The 13,525-nt window shown below is 43.8% G+C and overlaps 1 protein-coding gene across 21 annotated transcripts in view; it reads left to right on the top strand.

Moving 5' to 3' along the window:
* The window catches only part of PLEKHA5 (pleckstrin homology domain containing A5), a 742,840-nt gene that overhangs the window by 322,660 nt on the left and 406,655 nt on the right, over positions 1–13,525 (top strand). For all 21 annotated transcript variants that reach the window (XM_086920674.1, XM_086920665.1, XM_086920721.1 and 18 more), the window contains one exon: positions 2,275–2,390. In XM_086920674.1, the coding sequence (XP_086776800.1) occupies positions 2,275–2,390 (116 nt within the window). The remainder of the gene's footprint in view (positions 1–2,274; positions 2,391–13,525) is intronic.

Below are 13,525 nucleotides of genomic sequence, written 5' to 3'. Positions count from 1 at the left end.
TGTTATAGTCTCTACAAGTGCATCAATGAAATTATCAAAGGTCTGTATCCACACAAACCATCTAACGCCAAAATTAAGCACTTTGGTGGTATAGAAAGGTGGTGGTGGTTTAAAAAAGGACTCCCGCATGGTATCAAGTTATGGGAGTGGCTGACCTTGCGAGTGGAGCTCTTTCTGCCCCTGTCGGCTGATCATTTGAAAAAAGAACTATTGATGGACAGAATGCAGAACAATGTCATACATTCACCCCAGTACAGAGATCTGGGCCTAAATTCATTGTTTTTTTTGCTCACCATGCCATTCCAGTTTGGACCCAGCCATATGCAAATCAGTCTTGACCCTGCTCCCAATGGGAACAGTCCAGCCCGAACTGCCAGGCCAGGTGCTCACCAGACTGGAAACAAGCATCTTAGTACTGATTTCGAGGTTTCACCCCTCTTCAGCCAGGATAGCTTGATTTCAGCTGCATGGAGAGCACGGGACCCACGTCTGAGCATAACCGTCCCACTCGGGGTGACAAATGCAAAAAGAACTATATGATGGACAGAATGCAGAACAATCTCATACATTCACCCCAGTACAGAGATCTGGGCCTAAATCCATAGTTTTTTTGCTTTCTCGCCCTAAGTGCACCAGGTATGCCCAGACGTGGGTCCTGGGCTCACTGTGCCACTGGAATCAAGCTATCCTGACTGAAGAGGGGTGAAACTCTGAAACCGGTCCTAGGATGCTTGTTTCCGGTCCAGGGAGGACCTGGCTTGGCAGTTCGGGCTGGACTGTTCCCATGAGGCACAGGGTCAAGACTGATATGCATATAGCCAGGTCTAAACTGGGGTGGCATGGTAAGCAAAAGAATGATGGATTTAACCCAGATCTCTTGACTGGGGGTGAATGTTTTGATTTGTTCTGCATTTTGTCCATCAATTGTGTCTTTTGCTGATCATTTGAGTATGCATCACTCGTTCTATTGCTGAGGACTTGCATTGGGCCAGCCACATTCTGCATGGACAATCTGGGAAAGGGGGGGCCTTCTCTCCAGTCCCCACTAGAGGCCTTCACTTGCTCAAGACCTTTAGTTGTCCTGAGCCATCACCTGGCAACTTTGGCGGTTGGCTACTTCAGGTATCGGACAGCTCAGTAAGCGCAACCCTTTTGCTTCTTATTGGGTCTCCTCACCTGGTACTGAGGTCGTAAGCTTCGCATATGTAGTCTCTGATAATTGCGATTATAATGTACTCCTTTCTCACTTATCCTGTCAGCCTGTGCTACTTCTTACATCAGTACTTAATCACCTTTTGCAGTATTGCTCAGTTTAATTTACAACTTTCTTGCATGGCAACGTGGTACCTTTATATATGGCTTGACCAGCAGATTCTCGACCATCAACGTATACATTAATTTCAGTTGTCTTCACTTGCTTTACAGCAGCTGGAGTTGAGCTTTGACTCCACATGCATGAAGTGTCAATTCAGTTCTTCGACAGCGACACACTTGGCACTTGCAACCAGTTTGCTTCGACCACAGCAAACTCTGAGTCAGCACGGTCATTCTTTGGGTTACTTATCCCCTATCTTGTCACCACTTGTAGCTATCTTGCCAGCTTGGGTACTCGCCAATGACTACACCACACACATAGCTTAGTCCTTATTCTGCTATGTGTAACTGCAAACTCAACATTTTAAGACAAGTTTTCATGGCATCGCGTTCTGACACCTACGTCACTGCTCTACAGAGTCCATTAGGAGCCAAAATGTTTTTTTCATATCGCAAGACACTACAGAACCTATCCCATTTAAACAAATAAACAACTGCCCCTAGTCCTAGTGGGATCCCTGCAGGGGGATCATGGTCCTAATGTATCTTGGTTTGCTTTTGTAAGCACATACTGAGTTTGCTTTTTCAGCTTATTGGTTTGTGGTGGTTGTTACTTCGACAGCTATTACATGCATAGCTGAACATGCACCCAGATAAAATACTTAAAAATGGTGAGGCACTTGCGTGATTTAAGAGTGAATTTTGAAATATTGTATCTGCAAATTTCCCTGTTCTGTGCATCGTAATAGCATTTTAGTAGCTGACAAAGTATTGTTTTAGTCACCCTTAACATGATTTCAGCAAATCATGTTGAAAAACTGTGAAATGAGTGGACTATCATGCTATACTCTGCTTCAGTAGTTAATCAAAAGTTGTACAAAAACATAAACTCCCCCCTCTTTTTTCATCTTTTACAGAAACGTGCGGATCAGTTACATTTACCCCATTATTTTTGATCAGGCAACCCATCCAAATATGAGGACTTACTACTTTTGCACGGATACTGTGAAAGAAATGGAGCTCTGGATGAAGGCTATGACAGATGCCGCCCTTGTGCAGACAGAACCTGTGAAACGGTAAATACACCATACCAGTCCAAGGAGTTACTACTTGTTTACAGAGGCCACAGGTGTTTCTAATGAGATATTGCTATCATCTGTGGATATGTAAGCTGCAATTATATGGGTGTGATCATTTTTCAAGAACGAAAAATCTGGTTAACTTTGTGTTACATCTCATGACTTGCCATGTCTGTTCTTGCAGTTCGAGATTGCAAGGTTTCAATTTGCACCTCTAAAAATACTCTGGTTTTGCACAGCATATTGGCACTGTAGCTGTCTGATAGCGTTTTCTGTCTCGGATCTGCATCTTGTTGTTCCTCGTTGTTCCATTAACTGGTTGAGGCATGTTGAGCTGTTAAAATGTGTAGCAGTAAGAGTTACTTATTAAGTTGTTGACTTTCAATGTGTATTAATCCAACACTTAATTTTCATCGTTTTAATGACTGCTTCGTAAACAGACATGAATAAAAAGATGTAATTATATGTAAGAGTGTTGATCGCCTTACTATACAGGCGGAATGGAGAAATGCATCAGTTCTCTGTAGTTGTATCTGATCATGCCCTTATCCATGGGATTTTAGAGTGCTGCCCCGCTGTTGACTACTTAGATAGAAAGGATATCATTTTAACAGAAGCCCCTTAAATGATTTATTGTTCGTATAATTAGATGTGCACGTTGTAAGAGCCACACCATCAGACTGAAACTCCAATTATGTCTTGGGATAGTCAATCATGAAGGCATTCCCTCCCTCCACCCCTAACCCCTCCCCCCCCCCCCCCCCCCCATCCTCCCAAAAAGAAAAAGCATATAGTGCAGTGAAGCCATGCTTCTTCACAAAGCTTAAGCTTCAATTATTGGTACTTAAGACCGGAATGTATCAGCAACTAGCCCAAGGTAACTTTTGAGGCTTCATTTACTCTCAACCACTTCAGTCCTGCCAAGGATCACGCAACTGACATGACACTAACGCATTTCAGTGTGGTACTCTGCATTACCGCACTGAAATGCATTGTCACGCATACGCTGTGTGGTGGTTGTCACAGAAAGCACTTAATAAAACTTAGTCTGTGGCTTGCCTGTGACTTCGGCGCGCTGCTCCAGCAGGTGTGAGGCTCTCAGCTGAGCTAAGGCTGCTGGCAGCCTCACTGAACTGTTAGTGTAATCATAGTGCTTCCAATCCCGCGGCGCGCTCTCACTGTCAGCAGAACGTCATCGCGGTGGACGTCACGTCGCTTCCTACTACTGGGAGCAGGCGGCTCGCTAGTTTATCATGACCGGAGGGAGGGCTACCTATAATCATGGATGTTGGGACTGAGCACAGGATAATACTGTGGCCAGAGCGCCACAAATAACTGTGGCCTGAGCGCTACAAATAATCAAGACAGGAGCTCTAGATATATTCATGGCACCCGGCCGTGACGCTAGCGGCGCTTTCAGCATTAACTCACACAGGCCTGGGCTGCTGTGTGCTGCACTATTTTACCCACCCCCCTCTGAATTCAATATTTTACGGGGTCTGAAGACTGGATGGCCCCGCCCGGGACTACCAGGATCGAGTCAGGACAGTACAGCGGCCTGAACCCGTCACCCGGCTTTCACTGGAGGCAGGCCTGGGGGCCGACTGGAATTGCCACGGACCGCGGTGGCTACAGCCTGCCTTTAGCCAGCTGTAGGCCAGAGTCTACCTGCAATTGAGCGAGCAGGGCCTGCATTAATTAAAGAAGTTATAGGAACCCGAACTAATCTGCTGCATCTAAAGGTGTCCAGGGTTCTCTCGAGCAGGCATTTGACAGGCATTACCAGGATGATTGTAAGATCACATTCTCGATATTTTGACGTGGATAGTGAGATGTGCTAACCTCCAGCTTTGTGAGGGAAAGGTTGATGTTTTTCCTGAATAGAGGTCCCAAGTACAGTGACTGTTTCTGAAATTCGTTTAATGCAAGATCTGTATTACGTTTACAATCCTGAAGCACGGTAGCACTGAAAATCGTAACCTGCATTAGAGTCCTTTAGCAATATCTTTTGAAAAGTAATTCTTGCTAAATACATGCACAAGCAGCTATTTAAAACAGTGCCCATTATATTTTATCACCCAGCATCAGTCCACAGACCAGCAGGTACCTGAACTTGCTGTCTCTCGAGTGCTTCTCTCTTTGATTCTATCTCTGTGAATGACTTTCTGGCATACTGCTCTTACCTGTTTATGTGCTATAGCAATCTCTAATAGTTGTAGGCGAATAAGGGCTGGGTGGCATTGCCTAAGACTTTGCTGTTTTAAAAGTGGCAATAACAAAACTTTTCTTAACTCTGAATAAAGCTTACAGAAGGAGTTAAATGGATAGTAGACTGCTCGGAGTAGTTATCGCAGGGACATGAGGGAAGAGTTCTTGACCTGTCATTCATTTTATGTATGGTCACTAATCTGTGAATGGTACCCAATCTAAATCTAATCAGGAGCAGCCTATCATAGCCACTAGGTACAAATTGTAAATATGGTTCCATGCCCAAGCAGGTGAGCCTTATCTGATGTTGCATAACAGTGGATTTAGAGACTTCACTTGCTGCTCTTAATGAGCCCAACAGTTCAAGGCCCTCTTTCTTTAATGATTTGTAGAAATTCGAGACATAGAACTGGGGTTTGTAAAATAGTCTGGGTGTCCAAGGTCATTCATAAAACAGCTGACGAAACCTGACCCAGGGGATCTTTAAAGCCCCCTACAGACTAAGGCTATCACGTATCAGTGGAGTGGTGTGGCTCACTGGTTAGAGGCGGCAGACCCGGAAACAGAGGTCGGCCCGGGACCAGGGTTCAATTCCCGACGCGGCAGGGTTGTGGACCAGGGTCAGCCTCGGTGCCTACTCTAACCAGGGATCACACTCGGCAACTCTGGGCATTAGCTTGCCTCATCTCCACAACGGCCCCCCACATACGCCGGGGATGCCTGGTTTCACCTTGGAGAAACCCAGTAGGGACCATCTCACAGGGAAAGCCAGGACGGGTTCCCCAGCGGTCTACAGCGCGGAGATACCCCATGTGGGGTGATTCAGGCGCTTTACAAGACATCATTACATTACATTACGTAGGATCTCTCTATTTAGGTGAGTCTGTTCATTGGCCCACATCCTCTGCCAAAGAATAATTGGCTCCAATTTAATGAGATCCGCTAAATACGGAAGACCTAATTCCTCATGGCACATGAAGGAGGACGTGCCGCTGTCGGTGTTCAGCTTTACACAGTTGGTCTTCATCCAGTGGGTGATTTCATGCAGATAATAAACTTGATCTGGTTACTGGGCATCTTGTCCGTGAGGGGAGAGTAGTTGCCTCTTGTCGGCATAGGAGAGGATGTTGATGTCATGAGAGCGAATGATGCTGGCTAGAGTGATCGTGTATACGTTGAAGAGGTTCGTGCTCAGAGACGATCCATGCGGCACTCTGCAGATGAGGTTACGTGCATCAGAGGTGTACCTTGTCTGGTTGACTAGCTGGGTTCTTCCAGTCAAGAAGGAGCAGATACATTAGAGTGTTTGTCCTTGGATTCCGCTATTGTGTGGTCCTTAAATGAGGATTGGGTGGGAGACTGCCAAATGCTCCAGAGAGGTCCAGGAGGATAAGGTATTCAGTGAAGTGTTTGTTGACAATTTTATCTAAGACTTTGGCCGGGAATGGTAGACAGGAAATCGGTCTGTGGTTGACGTGCGTTGAAGGGTTTTTAGGGAGAATCTTCAGCCAAAGAAGTACTGTTGTGTTTTTCTAAGCATCTGGGAAGTTTGTGGAAGTGGCGGAGGTATTTAGAATGGGTGTGAGCATGGTACTGATGGGTTTCAGTCGTCTGGAGCAGGTGTGGTAAGGGCAGAGGAGTAGTGGGGCGCCCCAATGGGGGCCCCTGAGTGGATGGACTTATTGTGGCAGCGGTTTCTTCTGGGGGGGATGACTGGCCATTTGGTTAGCATTGGTACTTTGGATGAGATCTGGAGGAATTTGGTGAGGTCTGTCAGGTCTGGTTGCAAGTAGAAAATGCTGTAAACGGTAGTAGTTTTGTTGGTGCCGAATTGAGAGTGATTGTTGCAGAGGTCCCGCAGGAGGGGAATCAAGTTGGAGGCAGCAGCTAGTGAGGTGAAATCTTTTACAATGTTGAATATTTTTTTGCTTCTGATGGTGCTAGTATTGATGCTGTCCATCAGACTGGCACATTTGGTGATGCTGATCATTTGGTGTTCGAGTCTTAGGGCGGATTTGAATGTTCTGCTGTCTGCATTGCCCTGGCTTATTTGCCATTTGCTCTCCAGGTGGTTTCAGTGACTTTTCATCAGTCTGAGTTCCTCCATGTATCATCAGCTGCCTTAGTGTCTGGATTGTGTTGTATTGCTGTGTTTTGGGGGGCAGGGAGTCGCACACAATTTGAGATGAATTTGGGGAGGCTGTTATTGCGTTTGGTGGTGGTTGAGAACAGTGTTTCAGTCTTTGTCAGCGATGCTGTTCCAGTTTTGACAGGCTGGTCTGGAGGTGGTGCATGTGTACTGGCCCAGGACGGGATGCTGAACTTAATGAGGGCATGCTGAACTTAATGTTGGCATGGTCTGTCCCAAGGACTGGTGTGGGCTCGCCAGCTCCGATGTTGTCAAAATTGATGAAAATAGGGTCCAGGAGGTGTCCAGCGACGTGGATCAATGTCTCTGACGAGTGCTTTTGAGTTGGGTACGGCATGGTCTTCCAGGTAGAATGTCAGGTCACCGGGTTGGAAAGAATTGCTAGCATCGAGGGTGAGTAGTGCGAAGAAGTCTGTGATGGCGTCGGTGAAGCTGGTGTGTGGTTCTGGTGGTCTGTACATGAGCCCTACATAGAGTAAAGTTCAGTGTGATGTGGAACTTGAACGACAGGTGTTCCATGTTTGAGGCTGACGTGTTGGTGGACGTGGTGCAGCTGATGGTGTTCTTGTGGACGATGATGATTCTGCCTCTCGGCTTATGAACTCTGTCTTACCTGGCAATCTTGTAGCCGGGGGAGGAAGGTGGGGATGGCTGTGGCGATGTCAGGTGCCGATGCAGGGCTTAACCAGCTTTCCATGAGGAAAAGTAGGCATGGGGTAGGGCAGTATTCCCAGTTTATAGTCTCTGGTTTTTGCTTCTAAAAAGTTTTAGAAACGCACATTTAGAACAATCTGTTTCAACTTTAAAAGCCTGATTTAATAGGGAAGTTATTCATTTATACAAGATGCCACACACGAGCTGTCTGTCCTGTTTTTCCTGAGAAATGTTATACTGTGTGGAAAGCAACGTGACACTAGGGCAATCAGTATTCAAATGAGACATTTGGGATACTTACCAATCCTTTATGGTCTTTGATTACACCAGCATGGTGCAACTCATAACTATTTTGATTAGGCAGAACTAGGCCTTTTGAATTAAAAACACCATGGTAATAAAGCACTCAAGAACGTTCCCATTGATTAGCCTTCTCATACCACTCTCGAGTGTCTCTAATGCTTACTTCTTAATGCACTAATATTTTGAAATACTTATTGGCATGACACAGAAATGCCTGCTTTGGCGGCAGCATTTATCTGACGAGCAATATGTATGGCAAAGAAAAAAATAGGGGAGAAGATGTGGCCTAACGCCTTGTGCGCTCGACCTTGAATTTGGGGAACCGGGTTCAAGTCTAGACAACGACGCTCAACATCCTGTTACTCTGGTCAAATCACTTCATCTCCCCAGTGCCTCACAGAAATAAGTGTGAGTCTGTAATGCAAAAGGTGCTCATGTAACGCTCTCTGATACCCGATACCTTCGTGTCGAGTTCACGTTATATAAAACTCCGAGAAAAAAGTAAATTACCCAGTATATGAATGTGTAGTCTTCAGCTTATTGCGCAACATAATGATACATGGTATTGGTACACCACCTACCTTGAAAGATTGATAATTCCTGAACTACGTATATTTCAGCAGAGTAGACGTTTTAGTAGTGTTTAAAAGAGCACTAATAATTTGGCTCGGTCTGTTACTGATCTACAATTTGGAAAGCTAATAGCCTCGTGAAAACATTGAGATGGAAGTTGCCCAAGTGTATTATTCCAGTACAATAACTTTTCTAATTTCCTATTAACTAATGTTCTTCCTCAACTTACACAGTTTGCGAGGTGAGCCTAGAGGGGTTGCAGTTTGATCTCAAAACAAAGCATAGAGGGAAAGTGTTATGACCAAACTAGTTTGACTCTTTGAGACAAATTACTGTTGCGTGATTTAGACTTGCTACATCTACTGTTTCGCTTCAGTTTCTAACTGTCTGCCAGTGCGTCCAGTTTAGTGTGCAGTTTCTTTAAGAGAATGGGCCTGAACCTGCCCGTTTTATATGGAATACATGCATGCCTGAAAGGATATCAACTTTTATGAACAGAAGATTAGCTGCATATCAGTTGTGACCTTCTTGGTTTGAAGGCTTTACTTAAATCACATCCTTCTTATGCTCCAAAATAATCAAGAACAGCTCTACATCTTGTTAATATTTCATTGTAATAGCCTTAATGACTGTCAGGAATCCACCATGGTGCTCTTTTCACTTCTGTGTTTCATCCTGCCTGATGGTAAGGTATGGTATCAGTAAGACGATTTCTTAGTTATCACGTCATTGAATTTCTTGGCATTAATTTAACTCTTATTGTGGCATCAGCCATTTTCAATTATCTGGTCATGCCATGAATCAGTTTGGAGCATGTACGGACTCAACATCTGTTTTGACTGCACAGTCTTTTGTGTAGGCTTTCCTCACCGGCTGTAGCTCGTATGTGGCACTCTGTCTTCTTGTGGGCTCCCGCTGCCTTTTACTATATGCAATCTCAACTTTAAAACTGCCTACTTCGCTTTACTATCGAAAACTACTCATCCAGTCTTAGTCTCCACATCCTAAATCTGCCTTGATTGTAGATATCAGCCTCAGGATGGGTGAACAAGCAAGAGGCGCCCAATAGAGTAGCTGGGGGAGGTGATGGCACATTTGAACAGCATCACTGACCGGAAGCAGGCTAGCAAGAGTATGAGGAATTTGGGGACTATGCTGTGCTTCTTTCTGCAGTACCAGATAGTGTACTACCATGAACTATTTAATGCATTGCACACACTGTTTATCACATTGGCCCTGCTTCAGGTTTATTTGAAAGCAGCACCTACGAGAGTGCCATCCGTTTAAGAAGGACCATTGATTGCAGTCTTTCCCATCTTTATTTGGTCTGCTTAGTAGCATATGATAAGGATAGCGGACTCTTAATTTTTTGTAGAAATTTACACAGTGGCATTTTTTATTTCTCGCATGGACTAGAATAAAAAATGCTGAAACAGAGCTTGGTAATATTTCAAGGTCATACAACAATTGGGACTTTGGCTGAGAATATGCGGATCTCCGAAGAATACTTAGTAAGTGGTTTGATCAATGTAAAAGCATAGTATTTCATTCTAAATTAGGAAAAGCCACCAGGGGTCACAATCAAAAGCCTGAGAAGGGTTCCAACTTACAGGTACACTGAGAAATCATGTAGTTTATGCGATGACTTGACGCACAAAGTGCAAGAGTATGCAAGGACATAGTCATTGAAGGCATCATCAATAATCAACTGTTGCATTGATATAATTTTGCTTTGGAGGTCAGTATTACACATAGGCATAGACTGTGTGAAAAACTAGCATGTCAACTAAAGTGTGAAAGAAAGTATAAAAGACCTTTGGTTTACCAAGGTGCATAGACCCAGGCAGTTGAATGCATTATTTAAGAGGTTTGACCTCAATGGTCACAAGTAAAACACTATGTCCAGCATAGTTATTCCAGTCTGAGTGAAGATTGTTTGTGTTTACAGGTGGTCCTTCAAGTCCAAACAGGCCTTGCTTAGGCCGTAATTGATAGATAAACAAATTAAATAGGGGGTTCTATCTACTAAGATTGTTTTTAATTTAAACATAATAATTTACAGGTAGCAATATGACCTGAAAAGTGAGGTGGGTGCTAGAGGAAGATTTGTTGTAAGTAAGGAGGTTTTAAAAGCATAGATGCACCGTGGTCTTGTAGGCAATTACAGTGACTGGGAACCCTAAACATGGAGTGGAGTTCTATCAGAGGACAGGGCAAGAGTTTTGGCTAAAGAAGGCTTGAAAAATAGTATGGTAAGTAGGAAAGTTATGCAAGTGGGTGACCAAGGCTTTTCTTGTTCAGGGAGTTGGTAACGTTTTTAGTTCTTAGTTGTAGAATGAATAGAGATGGGACTAGAAGTATTTCAATGGGCATCATGTTCCAGATTTTTGTAGTGCAGCTTGAGAAGGATTCTGCTGTTTGATGATTTTTAGGCGTAGGCCCTCTTAGGTGCCCAGAACAGCAGTGACCCCACTGACAAGGTGAGCATCTGCCAGTTATTGTGTAGTGTTGGGGAGGGCACATTAAAAGGGATTTTTTGTATATGCATTGGTCTTTGATTGGTAGCCATTGCAGAGGGCAGAACTGTTGAGATGTAGTGGTGTTAAGTAACTGATATCATTCTAGGCACTGCATGTTAAACAGCTTTCAGTGATGTTGGTCTGGCCTTTGCAAGGACAATATAGAGGTAATGTCAATTCTTAAGTCTCTACTTCATGAAGCCTTAACTGCTTCTGTAGGTTCTATTGGGTTTAGTGCTTGTTTTTTTGTTTCTAAGACCATAAAGAAGGAAATCAGATAGAGAACCCTTCATCAGATTGTGTAGTCCTACTCGAATTTGGAATTGAGCTCAACTGCGCTATGGATAGTGAAACTTGACAATGTTTCCATTTATAAAAGGCTACACAGCCAACCAACAATCTCTACTGCTATTTATTTACTATATGAGAAGTAGGGGGCTCTTCGACCATGCAGTCACAGGGGCCGAGTGATAGAAAGACTAACAAACGCAGGTTTAGTCCTACCAGAGTGGTTAATTATGTACACAGTTCACAATGGCCAGTGTCATGTCGCTCAGAAGAGGCCTGTTTTGCATGTTGAGATCAGCCATAAAGGTCAGATGCATTGCAGACCATAACGGTCGACACATTAATGAATATCCTTAGGACTGAGCTTGCTTCCCCCCAAAAAACCCTTTTCCTCTTTCATTTTTCCCAGTTGTAAATTTTGTGTCTTTGGAAAGATTGTAAACTCTGCTAAACACCGTCTTCACCTATATCTATCACTGCTGTGTCAGTGCACCATGTTTGCCTTGCACCACTTTGCCACTGTATTAACAGACGTAAATTAGTATGTGTAAAAAAAATATATATGTCTATTTCGTTTTGCTTACGTGTTTAGCTGTTTGACATCAGGCTATTAATTTCCATTTCGTGACAATGTATATATATTTATATATTTAATCCTAGCCAACCCGTTGCCAGAGAAATATGACCTATGAGGAGCTGGAAACTCCTCCCAGATTGTGAAGGTGTCCGCCTAATTTCACCTGTATTACCTTCCTTGTTTTGTATACGCCCTGGTGATTGCAGTTCCACTTGAGCGACTGGAGTTTAGAATTAGGATTTTGCTCCTCTTTCATTCATTAAAGACAAACCCGTCTCATGGATCTCATTAATATTTAATGCACCTGTTATTTCTAATAGCTAAGACGCACATTCTGCGGCGGGGTGAAAATCATTCCATACTTGATTTTAGCTTAAATTCGACGGTCTTTGAATTAAATATTGAGGCAGTCGATATTGCGAACACGGCGCATAGTGGCAGCTAAAAATGTTCGCGTTTTCTGCTAGTACCACATATGTTCTGGCAATTCTCACTGAATGTGTCTTTGAAATAATATTTGAACTAAGTCGCATATATAGCTGCGCTGAGACGTAGACTAGATAAAATGTTCCATTTGCTGCAGTTGCCTTGTCATTATGGTCTTAACTTTTTTGCAACCCATCACTTTTACTAGCTTCTCAAACTATAAAAACGAGCCATAATTGTAGAGTCGTGTGCCAAGATTCCGTGGAAGTTAGTATTACAGAGCAATACTTATTGCATTCATTTGTCACCACGTAATTATCACAAAATAGTGGCTATAAATTGCATTTATTCTCGTTTCCAAATGCAGTGTCAGTTTTATACTGCAAGAATCCAGGATGTCAGACTATTTGAAGTGTGGCTAGAAACTGATTCCAGTTAAATATTAAACGTCATTAAATTAGCTGGGATTGCATGCTTACAGACGATGGCGTGAAACGTATTCGTTTCAGCCCAGATGTTAAACACAAATGCATGTTTACCTTCTTTTTTGTCTTCAATTATAGTTTAGTTTGGATGATGTGGGAAAAGTTTGTGCCGTGGGTGGTCATTTTCTAGGAGTCCTGTAGTCTGCGTTCCTTTTGCCCCGGATTTGAGAGGAAGCCACAAGAATTTCTCACCAGTCAGCGACGCTGCCAAAGTCGACATTACAACTGCTCCATGTACAGATAAATCTGTGTGTGCTATAACGAGACTTCCTCTATGGCAGCATTATGTTTTTTAAGTGCATTTTTATCTATAGAATGAGTGATATTCTTTTTGTATTTGTATTTGTATTTGTATTTTAGACTTGTAGAGCGCCTTATCACCCCGGGGTCTCTAAGCGCTTAGCAGACGAGTGAGTACTGGCAGGAAGAAAAACCGACTAGATGTTACCCCATGCCTCTTGAAAGAGCACAGTTTTTAGCTCTTTCCTAAAAGGCAGGAGTCTGGTTTCTTTGCGCAGATTTTCAGGCAGTTGGTTCCAAGCTTTGGGCATTGTGTGGGAAAATGTCCGACCCCCGATGGTGGATCGTTTGATCCTAGGGCAGATCAATAGGGCGGCGTTGGCTGAGCGTAGGTTCCTGTTAGGGGCATATGGGACAAGGCGTTTTTTGATGTATTTCGGGGCTTGCCCATATAAGGCTTTCTGCGTAATGCATAGGCCCTTGAACTTGGCTCGTTGATTCACTGGCAACCAGTGTAGCTCCCGGAGGAGGGGGGTGGCCGGTGTCCTTCTTGGTTTATTATATATAAGTCTGGCCGCGTCATTCATGACGATCTGGAGTCTCTTGGTGAGTTTTTTCGGAATGCCGAAGTACATGGCATTGCCATAATCCAGTCGGGCCAGAATTAAGGCTGACACTGCTCGTCTGAGAGTGTCTGCCTTTAGGATGGG

Source organism: Lissotriton vulgaris, chromosome 1_1 (genome assembly GCF_964263255.1).
Source record: "Lissotriton vulgaris chromosome 1_1, aLisVul1.2, whole genome shotgun sequence".
Taxonomy (NCBI): domain Eukaryota; kingdom Metazoa; phylum Chordata; class Amphibia; order Caudata; family Salamandridae; genus Lissotriton; species Lissotriton vulgaris.
The sequence above is the reverse complement of the archived record's forward strand: the minus strand, read 5'-3'. Positions and strand labels throughout refer to the sequence as shown.